General features: G+C 42.0%; 1 protein-coding gene across 4 annotated transcripts in view; it reads right to left on the reverse strand.

Annotated features, from left to right (window-relative positions):
* Nucleotides 1-270: 270 nt before the first annotated feature.
* phkb (phosphorylase kinase, beta) overlaps nt 271-17,092 on the reverse strand; it is a 91,163-nt gene continuing 74,341 nt past the window's right edge. For 2 of the 4 annotated variants that reach the window (XM_041959244.1, XM_041959085.1), the window contains 13 exons: nt 15,364-15,446; nt 14,580-14,670; nt 11,407-11,465; nt 11,011-11,173; nt 9,779-9,860; nt 9,417-9,474; nt 6,602-6,692; nt 5,154-5,359; nt 4,448-4,582; nt 3,938-4,067; nt 2,557-2,664; nt 2,172-2,312; nt 273-1,894 (listed from right to left, as the gene is read on the reverse strand). In XM_041959244.1, the coding sequence (XP_041815178.1) occupies nt 1,757-1,894; nt 2,172-2,312; nt 2,557-2,664; nt 3,938-4,067; nt 4,448-4,582; nt 5,154-5,359; nt 6,602-6,692; nt 9,417-9,474; nt 9,779-9,860; nt 11,011-11,173; nt 11,407-11,465; nt 14,580-14,670; nt 15,364-15,446 (1,485 nt within the window). In that variant the 3' untranslated portion in view covers nt 273-1,756. Of the gene's footprint in view, nt 1,895-2,171; nt 2,313-2,556; nt 2,665-3,937; nt 4,068-4,447; nt 4,583-5,153; nt 5,360-6,601; nt 6,693-8,917; nt 9,009-9,416; nt 9,475-9,778; nt 9,861-11,010; nt 11,174-11,406; nt 11,466-14,579; nt 14,671-15,363; nt 15,447-17,092 lie in introns of all 4 variants that reach the window. The other 2 variants (XM_041959164.1, XM_041959323.1) reach the window with 2 other exon arrangements.

Raw genomic sequence — 17,092 nt, forward strand, 5'->3', positions numbered from 1 at the left:
GGCACACGCGGCCTCATTGGCGAGATGCAGATTGATAAGGGGCTCGGGCAACGTAAGTGGGTGTAACTGGCAGGATTCGATACAATGCCAAACACACCCCTCAGGGCTGCTGCAGTCACGCTTCATTTCTGCTGCAGTTTTTGCCAAGAAACAAGAGACTTCTTGCTTCATGTGAAGTAATTTAATGTCTGTGTTTCACAGTCACATAGCTGTAGAAGAAAAGGGGAGAGGATGTTCCAGAAGCAGTTGCATAAGGCTACCTCACATATTTACACATTCACAAATACAGCTAGTAAAGGCGATTAGAAAGTGACTCTGAGGGGAAATGTATATCGTCTCCATGATTACTTTATTCTTTGAAACTGTACAGTTTTTAGTTAAAAATACTTTTCCAAACAACATCAGTAAACAACACACACACACACAGTGACAAGGTTGGGCAGATTCATCACAGTGATGATAGTTAGAGAGGCACGCTCTTTTATCATTTCTACCTCAGGATGACAGCAGGCTTTTCTGTTGCCCACATTCAACGAAACAGCATTTTCTACACGGCCCTCAGTCCCAGGACTCCAGATGAGCAGTAGTCGTTGTCATGCAGGGCCCTACTGGGCAAAACAGGCCACTCGCAAACTATTTTGTAACCTATAACTTTCAGAGAAACCATCACGATGGTTATGATGAAACAGTACTTATTCTCATGCAGCAGGCTGCGCATGCATCGAGATAAGAGGACAAAGAGAAAGAAGGAGAAACTCAGCAGAGAACAACAAACACCTCACTCTCACAGCTGAATAACAGACTCTCACATCCAAATATTTTAGTCTCTTAAGCCAGAGAGCCACAGATAGTTTAGAAGAAGATAACAACATCAAGATAAAATTTCATGCAGATTCATACTGATGGATCATCTAGAACATAATGGCAGATTTAATTGCTTTTAATATCTGATGATATGCGACACATTTTTAAGGCCCCTGGGAGCCAAACGCACGAATATGAGAACCACATCTCTCACGCTACTACGCAGCCGTGAGCTGAGCAATTGCTGGGTAACAGCTGTAGGTCACTGCTGGTGAGGTATAGCCTGAACAGTTTGATGAACAGTTAGCCTGATTCACTCTCTGACAGAGAAGCAGACAAAAAGATTGTTATTCTCTCATGCCTGTACGCTAATTATGAAGCAAACCTGAACTGAACTTGGGCAACGGAAAGATGTGTAAGATGTGTAGAGGCAAAGCAAGATTCTAGGTGCTACAGAGTTAAGCTCAACTGGTGAATGTACGCAATAACCCTCGGAACAAAGTGCAGACATGCTAATCTACCGTATCCAGGTAAAGGATGACAGAACAGGTAGCCAGTTACGTGGCAATGTCAGCTTGTGTTGTGGCATTCGATATCGCAAGCCACCAATGCTATGAGATAATTAGAGCCATTCAAGGTAATTCTATTAAAATCTTAATTTGAATACACAGCACAGATGGAGTACTGAACTCTGGCAAAAAAAAAAAAAAAAAGTGCCCTTTAACCCTCAGAGCAAACTACTCTATGCAACGGAAACTTCTGCTAACAGATTCTACTGTTGTTGAGGAAAAAGTGCAGGAAAACTGTAGCCTGCAGTGGGAAGAGTCCTGCCAAAGGGAGGATTGGAGAGGTTAGGGGTGATCTTCTGAATACATGTGATGGATGCCCTGTGGTCCTCGCTGGACAACTACACTGCAGCAGGCTGGGATTTACGAGGAAAAGCGGAGCAAATCTAGCTAACGGAGCACGGGTCATCCTTGCAGGGCTTGACATCCCCTTGCAGCAACTGAACCATAACAGCCTTGGTCAGGTAGCTGGAGGTGCCCCTCTTCCCCATTGGTGGTGTGTTGTAGAATGCCTCCATGTCATCCTGGTGGAGGCAAGGATGAAAAATGACATTGTGTAAAACATAAAACAGAATGTGAATACTTGCTGATCTTTTTATGACAATTGACAGTACAGTTCTCAGAGAATATATTCAATGTTTTTCGTAAATATTTGCTTATTCTGAATTTGATGCAGCAACACGTGTTAAACAAGTTGAGCCAGGGGCAACTAAAGACTGAGACAGCTGTGGAACGCTCCAAAAACACCTGTTATTATATGAATATGAGTTTGGCGTGCGGCCTAGCGGGAAGTCACTCTACCTGTTTCTCTATGCCTTCGAAGCAGCTGCGATCCCTCTGGAAATCGCTAAAGGCTTCCTTCACCAGACTGTCCAGATCCACCTTGTCGCTGAACTCCAGCTCCGGGTTTCTCTCCAGCACAATGGACACCACCATCAGCAGCTACTCACACAGTGGAGAGAGGACAAGGCTGTGAGGAACTAAGAGCATACCAGCAGCAGAGCACACTCATTTTAAACCAATCACTTAACATCCTCGCTGCTGGATTCTGGACAAACGGCGGCGCTCGAATGGAGATATATGATTGATGCTGGCATAAAGAAGCAAAGTCGATGCCATATTGAGCAAAAATCCATAATCCTTAATTTGGTTTCATTAGCTCGGTGCTGTGAATGGGTTCGCTTACCTCGACTATGATTTGTCTGTACTCAGGCAGGACAATGTTCTTCAGCGTGTCCTCCACCAGCAGAGAGAAGTTCATCTCATACATGGTCATGTCAGACAGTGTAGGCTGCTACAGAGAGACAGTAAGAAAAAAAAAAGTTACATCTTTTCAATGTAATTATTTTGTCCTGATAAAGGCGTCAAACTGAATCATGTGGCTCCATCACTGGCAGGCAGCGGTTGCAGTATCTCCCTACTCCTGTGCACAATAACCTGCCTATCATGGTACCTGCATCAGGCATGAAACAAGTCAATGTTTGTGCCGTTAGCTGAAGACCCTCTCTTTCCACGCAGATTATAACATGACAGACGTCATTCTCAAAGTATTTGGCAAATCTCACTTGCCAGTACAGCAACCAACTGTTTTTCTAACACCAACTGTTTGAAAAACACTCTGTCTGTTATCATCATCTACTTTTGTAGAACTTGTTTTTGAAGACTCAGTAAAGTATTTGCACACCAGTCAAATAATAAGCATCTTTCAGTAAACTACAGACAAACAGATGTAGCAATGAACAGCCAGCCAATAGGCGACAATTATGACTCGTCATAGCGAGAAAGGCGCAGGTGCTACTAACAATGTTAACAATGAATAAGTGGGATGTCGAAGCCTTTGCAATGGACTGCTCACTGCAGAGTAAATTATTGAGTGTCTGTCAAACAGGGAGTCGTGAATGAGTGAATGAAGGAGTGATTTTGGACACAGTCCCAATCAGTCATTTTCAGTGCAACAGGGAACTGGCATGCACAATGCTGGGATCCTGAAAGCCGTTTGTAATTTCCTCATTTCTACCTGTAATTTTCGTACTATGACATGAGAAAATGTCTTCTGTGGAAAAGGCAGCGAAGCAGAACGCCATTAATGACCCCACTGATTATACATAATTCATCATAAATTAGGAAGAGTTATTAAATGAAGAACACTTTTGCTGATTTTGTCAATTAGACCTGCACCTCAAAAAAAAAAAAACACCACCTTATACTGCTGAAAAACAAATAAATACATTTTCATGTTTAGTGGAGACACTTTTAAATTGGTCAGGCAGTTTGTATTACATAAAAAATACATCTATGTTCATCTGCACAGGTTCCATTCTGCAATTGTGGCCAGCAAGTATCTGATGTAAGTACTGCAAGTACATGCAGAAAAAAGCAAGAGCAACACTCTTAATTAGAATTTCTTATGTATTCTTTAAAAGACAGCAAACACACAGTCTGTGTCTGTAAGGCACACATGTGCAGTCATACAGGCTTCTATAAGCCAGAACACAACACACAGTGTCACATTTAAGCAGCACTGGTCAGACTGTTTATCCTGCAGCTGTGTCAGGGGAGGCAGGTACCTGTGGGAGGTGAGTCCCAGCCACCAAAATACCATTGGGGGTCCTCTCCAGGATCTGCCACACACGATCATAAAAGCCCAGAGGGGTCCTGTTCAGAGAGCCATCGATCTGACGCCTGTTCAGCCAAGACCTGGGGCAAAAAAAAAAAAAAAAAAAGAGTGAAACTGTTAGAGGAGTTTTAAAGGCTGGGTAAGTGTGACGCTGCTAGCCTTTGAGCTGGAGGAAATTGTCTATGAGTCAGTGTGTGTTAGATTAGATGACATAAGATAACACTTTAATAATTCCCTTTGGGGAAACTGGGTTGCTGCAGCAGCAGATAATAGGATATGGATGTAGACAAGATGGAAGATAGAATAATTAAAACTAAAAAGATTATAAAAGCAAGTGCAGGAAGATAGAGACACGGTGTCTTCAAAGACAGATGGAGAACGCAGGACAGACTGAGTTGAAAGGGATGAGAAAGCATGGGTAATGCTCCTGAGAGTGATAGAAAGTGTGTCTGAGGAGCACCTGGCAGTGTGTTGTGGCTGCAGGACGTCCAGCAGGAGCTGCTTGATGTCGCTGGGGGAGAGCTGGTGGATGTCCTGGGGTGGCATGTCTCCCGCCCGGATCTTCAGCTCGTGTTTCATGGCCTGGACAATCCATCTGGAGGCCCAGAGTGCGCGCACACACACACACACACACACACACAGAGTTAACCACAGAACTGAACCCTATAGCTCACATGGGGATAGTCACTCTGTTTGAATGAGTCCTTTCGTCTGTATTGTTTCATAGAGTGAAGTTTCTTAGGGGTGAATATAGTCGTACCTTTAATTACAGTCAAATAAAAATGACTACAGTTACAAACAGCTTGCTTGTTTGTTGAACTGGACTGACCAGAATTATGATAAATTTAGATTTTTCATTAAAATGCCTCACATAAAACAACCCCGCAGCATTTCTTCCAACAGTGTGTTTTTATTTTCATGACAGCACTTGTGTCAAGGTGAGAAATTTGTTGATCCATTTAGTGGCTGAGTGGTTCACTTGGAGTCAAAACCAACAGAAATACAAGCTCTCCTCTCCAGCTAAGCCCTCCTGACGGCAAACTGCAGGCTGAAACATTTCTTGATGTCTTCATGTTTTGTTGGAGGTCTGAACACCAGGGAAGGAGAACTACAGCACGAGTTGTTAGGTCACCTTTGCAACCATCCCGAACCTGAATTTGTCCTACCCGACTCTGATCTTTAGCATGCCGCTGAACAGCTCTGGGTTGTTGGAGATAATCCATCCGATATGAATGACCAGCTCCTGCTGAAGGACGGCCTCCCGCTCTCCACCGTGACCAGAGCACTTGCTGTAGATGATGCCTTGGATCACTCCCGGCGACAGCGGATTGGAGATCACCTCCTCCTCTTGCCCGAATAGACCGAGGGTCACCTGGTAATGACAGCCATTAGCACACATGCACACACAGGGAAGGAGAGCACACACACACATACAGCGTGGAAGAACTATTGTGTACACTGAAGCTTTTGTGAGTACGTGCGTCTATGCAGGTGCACGAGTGTGAAAGCGTTCACATGTGTAGACGGGCATGTGCACACAGTTCTGCCTCCAAGGTGCAATTCCTACAAGTACCTTTGTTCTATCAATCTAAAATTGGCCTCCTCTTCAAGTCACATAAAAGCGAGCAGGAAAAAATTACAGATCCCAAGAACACTCTTCTGTATTTTGTTTCCACTGAAAGCCATCACATAAAAATTACACCTCACCAATGTTCCTGATGAGAGGGAGGACACACTTTTATCCTTGCCTGCAGCAGATGGAACGCAGCACTCTGAGGATGTATCACCCATCCCTACATCTAAACTGATTCCAACCGAGCAAAGATCGGCCTGGTGATGGAAATGTTTGGAAATGACCAACTCTGAATTCAAGGGGCATACGGTGAATTTTGATATTGAGGAATAATATGCATAATCAAAACTAGATTCAGAGCTGACTTAAAGGGGGAGGTGCCTCTTACTTCTTCCAGTCGAGCTGTTATTGTAACCAGAGGAACACAGCCGTCTCACATCTTGAATCAGCTTTTCCAATCATGTTGAGAGGAGCATTCCCTCGGGTGAGCAATCTATATGCAGATTCACACCTTGAGCTACTTCAGCGTAATGAAATGCCTGAAAGTGTTCAGAAGGCTAAAAATGAGGCAAGATAACTGACACTCTCAAGAGGAGGCTAATCTCTGAATAACACTTGACAGGAAATGATGCACCGAAACTCATCCAGCGTGAGGGAGTGGCATCAGACAAATCCCTGGGTCACAATATATCAACCGGCACATGGAGTGTGTCTAGACATGTGGACACGGTGCATATTAGGATTTTGCGCTGGTCACACTGGCAGCCTTGCTACAACTGCAGCTTAAATACACACACAATGGAGGTGAGCTGTGATGAGCAATATGAGCATGCAGCTAGCCTATTAATTCCCATAGGATTGCAGCATGAGGAGCCTACAAATGTTATCGATTTTACGTTTCCAATTTAATTTATTTTAATCAGTGAACATTAAAATCATTGTCCCGTCATGCCACTTTCCCAAACATAACCCAAAGTCACTTGTACAGAGGGGATAGTTATGGGCAACTACTCAGGCCCGGCTGTCTGTGTGTCCACTTACCTGCTTGCCATGCACTAAAACACTAGTAATACTGGGGGCAAGGCTGTCCACTAGCTTAGTTAAGAGACTGGCAGCAAGACGGACAACAGACCTAGTGGGCGAAAAGACACAAGAACAGTCTTGACATGATGACACATAACATGTGACAGCTAGGACTTCAACAAGCTGCATCTTTTTGTTCATTTTTAATACAAGGCTCGATGTTCCATGGTTTTGCATACTTTATGTGATGTTGAATTTGTAATCAGATCAAATCAGTTTAATAAAATATGGAATATGTGGAGAATATATACTGTCAACAGTGGCCTAGCAAGGTATCAGTGCTCAAATATTTGGAATTATTACAAAATACATACAAATTTCATGTTGTCCCCAGGCCTCGTTGCTAGTTGCTTACTTTTCTTATTGCAGCATTTCAATGCCTCCACATTTACAAACATCCAAACATCAGAATGAAATGAATAAAACTGCACACAAATAATTGCTTTTCAGAAGACGCCAACAATTTTAACATTAGACCTCACTGAGCATCAGAAAAAGCAAAATGTGTTAGTCCCTGTCCTTCTTAATGAATGTGATTTACTGAAAGCCCAAAATTAAAGGTTGGCTTCCCAGAAAATATTTTAATGTTCACTCATTTCTCCGTTCATTATTCACTAGAGTCAGTGCAGCGTTCAAACTGCCTCCTCTTGCCTGCAGGAATCCTATGAGGGAAAAGCAGCACACACAAACTGTGGTTATCTCCACGTGGTAGCCCACAGCCAGGGTTGCTTTAGACACACACACACACACACACACATACGCAGTTAAAGCCACCCTCACAGAAGCAGTGAACAAATAAAATAATTTCATTAATGGGGTCATGAATACCATCAGCTGAAACACAACCGACTCTTATTATATGCTGAGAAGAGCTGTTGTTCGGTGTGTGTGTGTGTGCGTGTGTGTGTGTGTGTGTGTGTGCGTGTGTGTGTGTGTGTGTGTGTGTGGTTATTCGGTGCTTAAACCTGCTGAAATAAAGAGGCACATCTCAAGCACAAAGCCTTAGTGTTTAGAAGGCATGATGTGGTGTCAATCCACTGATGCTTTGCTGGGGAACCTATTTCAAGCTTCGCTTCCTGGACCATGTTAGGTAAATGAGAAAGTAAATTGAAGTGAGTATTGATGCTATTTCCCAGCAAGTTGGAAACCAGCCTCCAGGCTTTTCTCTCTTTTTTTTTAAACTCATTGGCATAATCAAATTTCTCTATGCTAAAACCCTATTAATGAATAAAACAGCCTAATAAGAGTTGCCATGTCACTCAACCTCACAAATTCAAATCAGACCACGAACACAGAAAACACTGACCACTAAAGAAGGGAACTAAAGCTCACATGACCGCCTACAGTCAGTCCTTCATGGGCCAGGCCAGCAGTATACCACAAACAAAATGGAATTTTAGCAGCTTTGTGATCAAAGATCAAAATGAGAAAGGTGGACCATGTTTCATTTAACATTGTTTGCAGCTCCTTAAAAAATGTACACTATTTTTATGACACAGATTCAGGCACATCCTTTTAGAAACCCGAATATATGGGGGTATTCAAAAGAAACTGGCCCTTTTACCAGCAGAAAACCAGATGTTATTATACTGATCAAAATTACAAATATGATCTACATAGAGAGCTGACAACCAGCAATGTAAAGGACAGTTAACTCGGATTTTATCAGTGTTTGTGGCTTACTTCCACACAGTTACTCGTTCTAATATTGCTTTATTTTTACTTTTTCTTATGGAGAAATTGCAAGTGGTGTCTCCTCCCATGGCAACTATCAAGGTCCTCCATGGATGCCCTTGCTGAAACAGAGCAGGAGCAGCAGTGAGCGCAGAGGCATTTTCAGCCGTATCCAACAGCCAAATTCTATTTCATCTGGAGTACACGGCCAGCTGTGCTGCAGTGGGTGGCGCTACAGTCGGACACTGCAGCAGAAACAAGGCTCTGTGATGGTTAACGGAGAAAAAGCAAACACTGGCAACAAGCTCCTGTACACATCCGAGTCAAGGTGCCTGCTAGCTTGCAAACTCATGACTGTGTGAGTGTTGGCCATCTTGTTATGCTTAACTTGGTGGTTTAGGCGGAAACATTTTAGCAAGATGTAACTGCGTTACACCACCTGTTGCCAGGGTGACTACATTTTTGAGTCCGGGTGACACCCTGGTTATGAGGACTCACAAAGCAGGATTGGCTGAACCTCACACAGCCCTCCAACTAAACAGCTACCTAGCCAGTTGACTGGGAGTAAACATGCAGAGTCCATCTCTGCCTGAACATTACCTGTTTCCCATGCACCAGTATTGTGGTGATGTGCGGAGCTATAGAGCTGGCGAACTTCTTGATAATGACAGCAGCATGGCGCACTGCCAGCCTGCAGTTCGGCCAGATTAAATCACAGTTAATTTAAAGTGATGACACGAGAAAAGATTTTGTGAGGACGACAAATGGGGACACAACAGGTATGGGGACGAGACATTTGTGGCAGACAGACAATTCCTAACTGCTTTAATTTATAAAATTAAATTTACAAAATTATTCATCTGAGCAATAATTAATAATGACTGACAGGATCACTGGTCAATATAATAAGATACTAAATGTACTGAACATCTTAGAGGGCATCACTGGTCCTGAATGTGTCTTTATGGTTGTAATCCTCCCAATTTGAAAAAAAAAAAAAAAAGATAATAAATGTCAACAAATGAAATAGGCTAACAGACTGAAAGGCTGCAAACAGTGTGTGCACTGTAAGTGTTTCATGTGTGTGAGAATATCAGACCAAAGCTTTCTGCTGCCAGCTCTTCTGTAGATTCTCTCCAGTTCATCCATCATGTTTTCTGCAATCACAAATATGTTTGCATTCAGACATTAAAAAAAAAAAAAAAAAAACATCATGAAGACATATACAGTCATCCCCGGCTCTCTGAAAATCAGGACTGCAAAAGTGAGCAGTTGCTTGAGCACAGGACTGACCCATGCACCAAAAAGGGTTTTTACAGGAATAAAATGGACAGATAATAATGCCATGAAGACACTGCCTTTGCATTGAATGAGGAAAATCTAAAAATCTGCTGCTCTGTTTCAGCAGAACCGGTGACGAGCTCTTTAAGTTGCTCGCTAACTCACAGTGTGTGTTCTTACCATCTCTGGCAAGGAAGTCTGGTCCTTCTCTCCTAAGAATGACGCCTGCAAGCTGAGCCTGACTGGCCAAGCAGTCACAGTCCTGGGAAATGACAAACGCAAACACAAGTTATTGCACGCTGCACACTCTGCACACAGCGGCCACATTATCCACCCACAGTAAGCACCAACAAGCCATATTCAAACTATTATTGTTACACCAAATTGTTTTTCTGCAATTGTGGTAATAACTGCCTTGTTTAAGTCTGATAGCAGCCTTAATGTGCCTGAAATATGGAGAAGAAAGAAAAGCCTTTAAGCATGTCAGAAGAAGAGTGGGCTAAATTACTTACTGTGTGGTTGAAATACTTCTAAGAGTAAAATGGTTAATATGTTTGGTATCTTTGATATTGCTGCTAACATGCTCAAATACATTAAAAAAAAAAGAAACTGCAGGGTGTTGTGAAGAAAGTGTGTGAGAGAGTGTACATAGAAAGCCAGAGAAGATTTTTTTAAAAAGTAGTCTGATTTCCATCCTGATGTGAAGAACACATCACAACTGCAGAAGCTTTGGATTGCTGAGGTTGGGATTTCTCCAAACACAAACGATCACTTGAAAGTAAAACAGAGTTCAGAGCCAGGTTAAAGAGAGCTGTTAATTGCGCACAGATTTGGAGTGATCGGACCCAAAACCTGGGTTTGAGGGACAAGGATCAGATATATGCATAAGACGTCATCACAAAACAGGTGACGGGTGACCAGGGGGGCCTTGGCAAGAGTGGGGCATGTCAATGAGTCAGCAGGACATGGAGGTCATCCTCCACAGAAACAACGAGGCAAACATTTAACAGTTCTCTGAGGAGGAGGCAGGTGGTTGTGAGACGTTCACACCGTGTGAAAAGACACCTGGGGTCGTGTGGATTAGTAGAAACAAGTTTGGAGTTACATGAAGGTATTTTATGTTTAACTTTCATATTTCGGAGGTTAAGAAATAAATGATGCAACCACGTGAGGGTTACATGTTCTGTTCTTCTTGCAGGACTGCTGCTATTTGACTGTCAGCACTTTTCCCATTTCAAATATTGGCATTTCATTAGTATGATATTGCCCAACAACTGCTGTGACTGAAACCTGTAGTATTTCATGTTTGCGGAGATTTATGCATTTAGTGACATTTCTGCTTTGTTAAAAATTCCATTTCACTGTCAGAATTGAATTGAATCCTAGTACTTATTTGTAGCCAGTCAACTCACGTGAAACTTCTGGATGATCTCCATGGTGGGCTTGTGCAGCCACTCCTCCACATCGATCTCTGGCTGCTGCTCCAGGTCTGAGGCGTTGGGTGTGCTCGTCTGTCTCTTCACCTTGGAGTGCTTAGGCAGCTCCAGCTCCTCGAAGCTCTTAAACTCTGGGATCCTATGTACACACACATTTATATATTTCTGTTTTTATGTGAATGTTTTGTGTTGTCATTTCAAATCAAGTCTCTGCGTCAGTTATACAGCCATTTAACATTTATGATGACATATCAGATCTGAAACATGAATGAGCTGTTCCTGTGTGAGCTTTCTGAAACACCCTGCTGACAGACAGACTAACAGCCACTGACCTCTGACAAACCAAGCATAAAGACTAGAGGAAGCTCTTACTCTGCCTCATTGACACGCAGGAAGTCCAGCTGCTCCACCACTGCTCCAGATATCAGGGTCTTAAAGGAGAAAAACACTCATCTAATTACTTGTAAAGTGATTATTCTCTCAATGTAGACTGTGATCCAAGATTCCACAGTATTATCCATATGGCATAAACATAAATGCATAGAGAAATCATATTTGAAGGCACATTCACAAGCACCAAAAGAGAAATAAGGCTGAGAGAGAGAAAACAGAGCTGCATAAATCCCCAAGTGGAGGTTTGTCAGGTGATTCAGTACACAAAACAAGTGTTTGAATAATGCAGTTCATAACAAATAACACACAGAGTAGTAAGGTGTGAACTGAGTTCATTGTTTCAGATTTTACAAATGTGTACAGGAGCAGTAACAAGTGAGTGTCTAACAGGGTAAAAGTAAAAGTTTGAGCATTTGAAAAGCGCAGCAGTGTAGGAGTAAAGAGTGCAGTTCAATACAACGTGCTGCTGTGGTCTAAATGCAATATTAGCCATTCCAACTGAAGTCAAAACAAAAATAAGAGGCGTAGGAGAGGAGCAATCCTGCTCCCCATAACAATGAGATGATGAAGAGGAGAAGTGTCTCAAAGCTGTAGGAGTTAGCTGTGAAGTGAATAGCAAATAGGCGAAGGAAGTAAGAACTTTAAAGCCAAGAGAAAAAAAAAAGAAAAAAGGATCACATGAGGAAGTCTCTGCTGAACACCACAAACACTGGCAGAGTTGGGGTTGGAAGACCTGTCATAAGTTTGACAAAGCATTTGGTTAAAGTTACCAGTGTGAAAATAATTCTAGTTCTTCCTTGGCCTTATTTTCCTGCCTTTTGCCAAGAGAGGATTGATTTTGTTCAAAATCCTGCAACTTAAATGAATACAGTCTACCATAAAAACTACGACTTCTCTGCAGTAAACCGTTTTCACTGCAGATAACTCTTAGCTTTCATGGTTCACTGTAAATTCATCGATGCAGCTGTGAGCATTCCAATGAGCTAAACTTATGCTTGGGCAGTGTCTACAGATATGACATGAACAAAGCAACCACCAAAATAAAGGATGGGTGAGTAATGCTACGAAACAAATGGGAAACAAATTTTAATAAATATGGTGTGTTTTCATACAATCAGTTACCTGCATTAACTGATTTTTGACCACATGGGGGCAGTGAAATCAAGCTGCACACACAACACAGACATATTATGGTCTTTAAATGGATATAACTTGTTGGCAAAGAGTTGGTTATTAAGCCATTAACTCTTTAGTGTCTACCTGGTGAATACAAGTCCCATGCTCTCTCTGCTTTAAGCTCTGTTTTTGGTCTCCACCGACTCCCAAGGGACATATCTAGCTCTTTAGCTGCTAAATGCTTAACCATGTTCACCAGCCAGTCACTAACGTTGTCTGTCTGCCTTTTGGTGCTGGGCAGGGAGTGTGCAGCGGGTTTTAAGAGCTCCTGCTGCTGCTGCTGGAAATGAGGTTGGTGAAAGTGAGACTGAACCAAACAGCAAAGGTTGTAAAAAACCAACGACTTCAAAGATACTAAAATGCCCCATCGAGCTGAGGAAAACTGCTGAGTTCAGGGGATGGTTTTGTCACTGTGAACGACACCTTTCACATTACACATAGTCGTGTGATCCATGGTTAATGTCAAAATACTGATTATAGCAGCTTCAAAGAAATGTGGTGTTACGTTTTCATGGATCCACGGGTTTGGAGACCAATGGCCCTGATGAAGATAAGTGACGCGACAAGGTAACTTTACTGAATTTACAGGTGAACACAAAATCTTGCAAGAAATAAGACCAATTACAGGGAACTTCCCTTTAATTTATTAACAAAGCAGGCTGGCTTCATAGCGTCTATGACAATTGCTATGCTTGCTTCATTCATGGCCTAATGCTACAAATACAGTTTCATCTAGTAATGTGGATTGATCCATTAATTGGCACTCGGTATCAATTCATTCTTCTCTACTGTCTGTAAGCTGGCCAAAAGTTACATTAGAGGGGTCAACCTCCAATCTATTAATTCAGCATTTAATTTTTATGTGCTCCCCAATCGTCGTTCCAATGTATTTTTAACAAGCCACAAAAGCTTCAGCCACCAATAGTTTCCATCTCATTATTAAAACCATCCACGCTCAATTCAGTTTCACCTTTCCCAGGCGAACAACAACGGTTTGCCTGCCAAACTGAATCTGACAGACCAAGGTCAAGCACAGATAAACACTGGTATTGCTACTGAAATAAAGTGGGATTACAGATCACGGCCTGGGAAATTTGTTTTTCTTCCCACAGAAAGGGATGAAGCCCTGCAACACAATTTATCGAAACATTCGTAACATTAACCCATTGTTTATTTCAGGGATGGCTGTTGTATCGCTTGTAACAGGAGAGGTCAGGTGGTATACTTTCCCCCAACAGCTGCTATTAAGAAAACCTGTCACGATATGGAAACAGTCAAAAGTGTAGTAACAGTAAGTAGCAGTAACACTGATCAGTAGTCCATTTGTATGGATTGGGACATCTGTCCCACCCGGTGATTAAGAAAGTGCACAAACAGTGCTCAGCTCACCCCATCATGGAGCTGAGGGATGCTTACTATCATAAATAAAATCAGTACATCTGAAACCTGTTGTCAAGACAACAGTGTAACATCCCTTATGTTTACTTGGCAACATTATGTGCTGCTGAGAGCTACAGCCCTTTTTGCTGACACAAGAAAAACGGGTTCGATTTTAAAGTGCTTTTAAGTGCTAGATCTGTACGCTTCTCATCTTATTTATCTCCTGGAGGTTGTGCAGCCTCAAAGGCTATATTCAATATCTTTAACTTGTCCAACCATTTGCTGAATAAAGATAAAAGGGAGTCTGAACACATGCATTATTTTGTTATTATAATCTAAACTATGTTCATTTTATTGCTCTAGTTGCCGTAAGTCACTTGGATTTTTGTAGCTACAAGACAGTATTTAAAAAAAAATGCTGTAATCATGGAAGACTCACACTCTGTGCTGTGTCAGTTTATCAGTCAAGTAGCTATTGATTGTTAACACATCCAATAGTCAGTTAAGGAAACTCCTTAAAATTTGCATCCCTAAAAGAGTGATTAAAAATGACCCACTGAATGAATCAATACCAGATTTCAACTGGATACACAAACCTGAAGCCTGTCGACGTGAACTTTGACCCCTCCGATGTTGCCTTTCTTGAACGAGGCCAGCATGTCCAAGACCGGGTTGAAGCGGCTCCCTCTGGTGAGACAGAGGTTAAAACGACTCAGGCTCTTTTCTCTACAATTCTGAGTCCAAACATTCATTTTAACTATGATATATAAGAGAGGACATGTATTAAACATATCATCAGTATGAAATCATCACAGCTGAAAGGTTTCTGAATAAATCTACACCTTTCACCCACACCTTCATTCCTTTATTTAGTCCGCTGTCACCTTTTATACAGGTCATCTTCCTGATCAATAGGAAGTGAACGACTATTGAGTTGCTTCTATGAGAGCCCATTGACTCATTCCAGATGCTGCGGTGTGGCTGTTTAAGTGTTTGTAGCACGTTTAACATATGGCTTTCCGGATAATGGTCAATACTGCTGTAATCAGCCCACCAGCCAGGCTTCAGTGATACAAATGAGAAACATTATCACCCAATCAGCAAGCAAATACAGTTGCACCTTTCTGCTATAATGAAAAATGGTCCGCATAGAAGGGATGAAAGGTAGAGAGGGAGAGAGAAATGCTGGATTAAAAAATGCACTGACGGTAAAGACATTGTGTTGAGAGCTTGAGCCCGTATCAGAAAGAAAAAGAGAGATGGAGGGTGATGTATGGAGAGATATAAGAAGAAGAAATTATTTGAGAAGGCTATCAGAGGACAGGGAGACAGAAAAAAAAGATAGAAGAGCTTTTATTGAGTGTGTATATTGTATATTACTTGATGTTATCCTCGCGGATGAGAACCAGGAAGAGGGGACGTCCCTGCATCTTCCAGCACTGCTTGATGAACTGCAGGGCGTTCTGCACACACACACACACACACACACACACACACACACACACACACAATTACAGGTCAACGGCCTGGGCGTGGAGCTGCTTCAGAGTTGTCAGTTTCCACTGTTTCTGATCATAAACTGAATCAGTATCATTTCTTCAACCTCCAACCTCCTCAACTGGCAAAACGATCAAAGTTTGAATTGTAGTTTTTGATGACGAGGATTAATTTATGTTCAAATTATGAACTAAGCTGAAATCTAACAGGTGTTACATGTTGAGTACAAACTATACTGCAGTAATCCTGGAATGATGTCACAGTCACTTCATTCAAAAAACACTATTCTACTAAAGTTTGAATGTGTTTAATTTAATTAAATTTCAGTTCCTTCCATTGTTTATTACCTTCACTGCAACATACAACATAGTCTGAAAATAGGGCACTGGCTCATTACTATATACATCATAAAATTGAAAAAAGGTCTCAGGCAGGAATTGAACCAGAGACATCATCATAACATGGCATGCACCTTAGAACTCGAGGCCACAAGGATGCTATGCAGCTGAAGGTTTGCTTTGAAATTTTTACAATGTGAGAATCAACCTTTCCGTGCAAACTCAACCGTCAGTCAATAAATCCAGTGCTTGAATTCAGCCGTTATGTTGTGGTCTTGATTTTTGTGGTTGCTTTTGTAATGTTTGTCTCTCGCCCTCCTCTGTTCTCTCTCCTCCTCTTCTGCAGTGCTGGAGTGTGGAAGGGGGCGGGGCCGAATCTCCTGACTGCTTCTGAAACGCACCTGAGCTGCATCGGCTCGTCAGTCGCCGGCTACTTCAGCCAGCTCCTCCACCTGCTCTGGGCCGGAAGATTTCTTTGTCTGCTCACACGTGTCTTGACATGCTGCATGTCTCGTCTCCTTCCTCGCTTCCAGCTCCTGTGCCTTCTTGAGTTTGTTCAGGTTATTTTTTTACTCAGGTGAATTTTTTTTTTTTTTTCAGATAGATTTTCTAGTTCTCCCATTTTTGGCGATTTTGGTTTCTCTAACAGTATCTCCCTTTTGTCTTGCAGCATTGCATTATTATTAGTTTTGTCTTTTTACAGCTTCCATAGCCTTTTTCCCCTCGCAGTGTTTTTGTTCTTTTGTTTGCACTTTTTGAATATAAAATTGTTCTCTGTCTCTGTAACCTGGGTCCTGGCCTTGCTTATTGCCGCACAAACCGTAACACTTTACTCGCAGCACGTTCAGGTTATGTCCAACCGCCGACCATTACTTATTCGTCAGCACTGCCACTTTTTAATGAATGTGCTGAAGGCACACATGATGTACTTGTTAGAAGTGGAGTGGAAAATTGGAAAGTTTCCTGCTCAAACAACTGCAAGAGGAGACATAAATGTAAAGCTACAGTGTGTAGTATGCTGCAACATGAGGTTTAATTCAGTTGAAAAACTGCAGGTAAAGTGCTTAGATTTGTTTTTGTGGTAGCATTTTTGATTATTCTTGCACATTTATTACTATTATTTTTTTGCATTATGAATTAAATTCAAATAATTCTTGTGCAAAACTCTTATTTGGATTACTGCCACCTTTTATGTCACAGTTCAAGTTGCTCGCTATTTAAGCATTAAATCAATTAGCACTGGTATCAGGTAGGCTGTGACTCTAGTATGTGTC

This window comes from Chelmon rostratus, chromosome 1, assembly GCF_017976325.1.
Source record: "Chelmon rostratus isolate fCheRos1 chromosome 1, fCheRos1.pri, whole genome shotgun sequence".
Classification (NCBI taxonomy): Eukaryota; Metazoa; Chordata; class Actinopteri; order Chaetodontiformes; family Chaetodontidae; genus Chelmon; species Chelmon rostratus.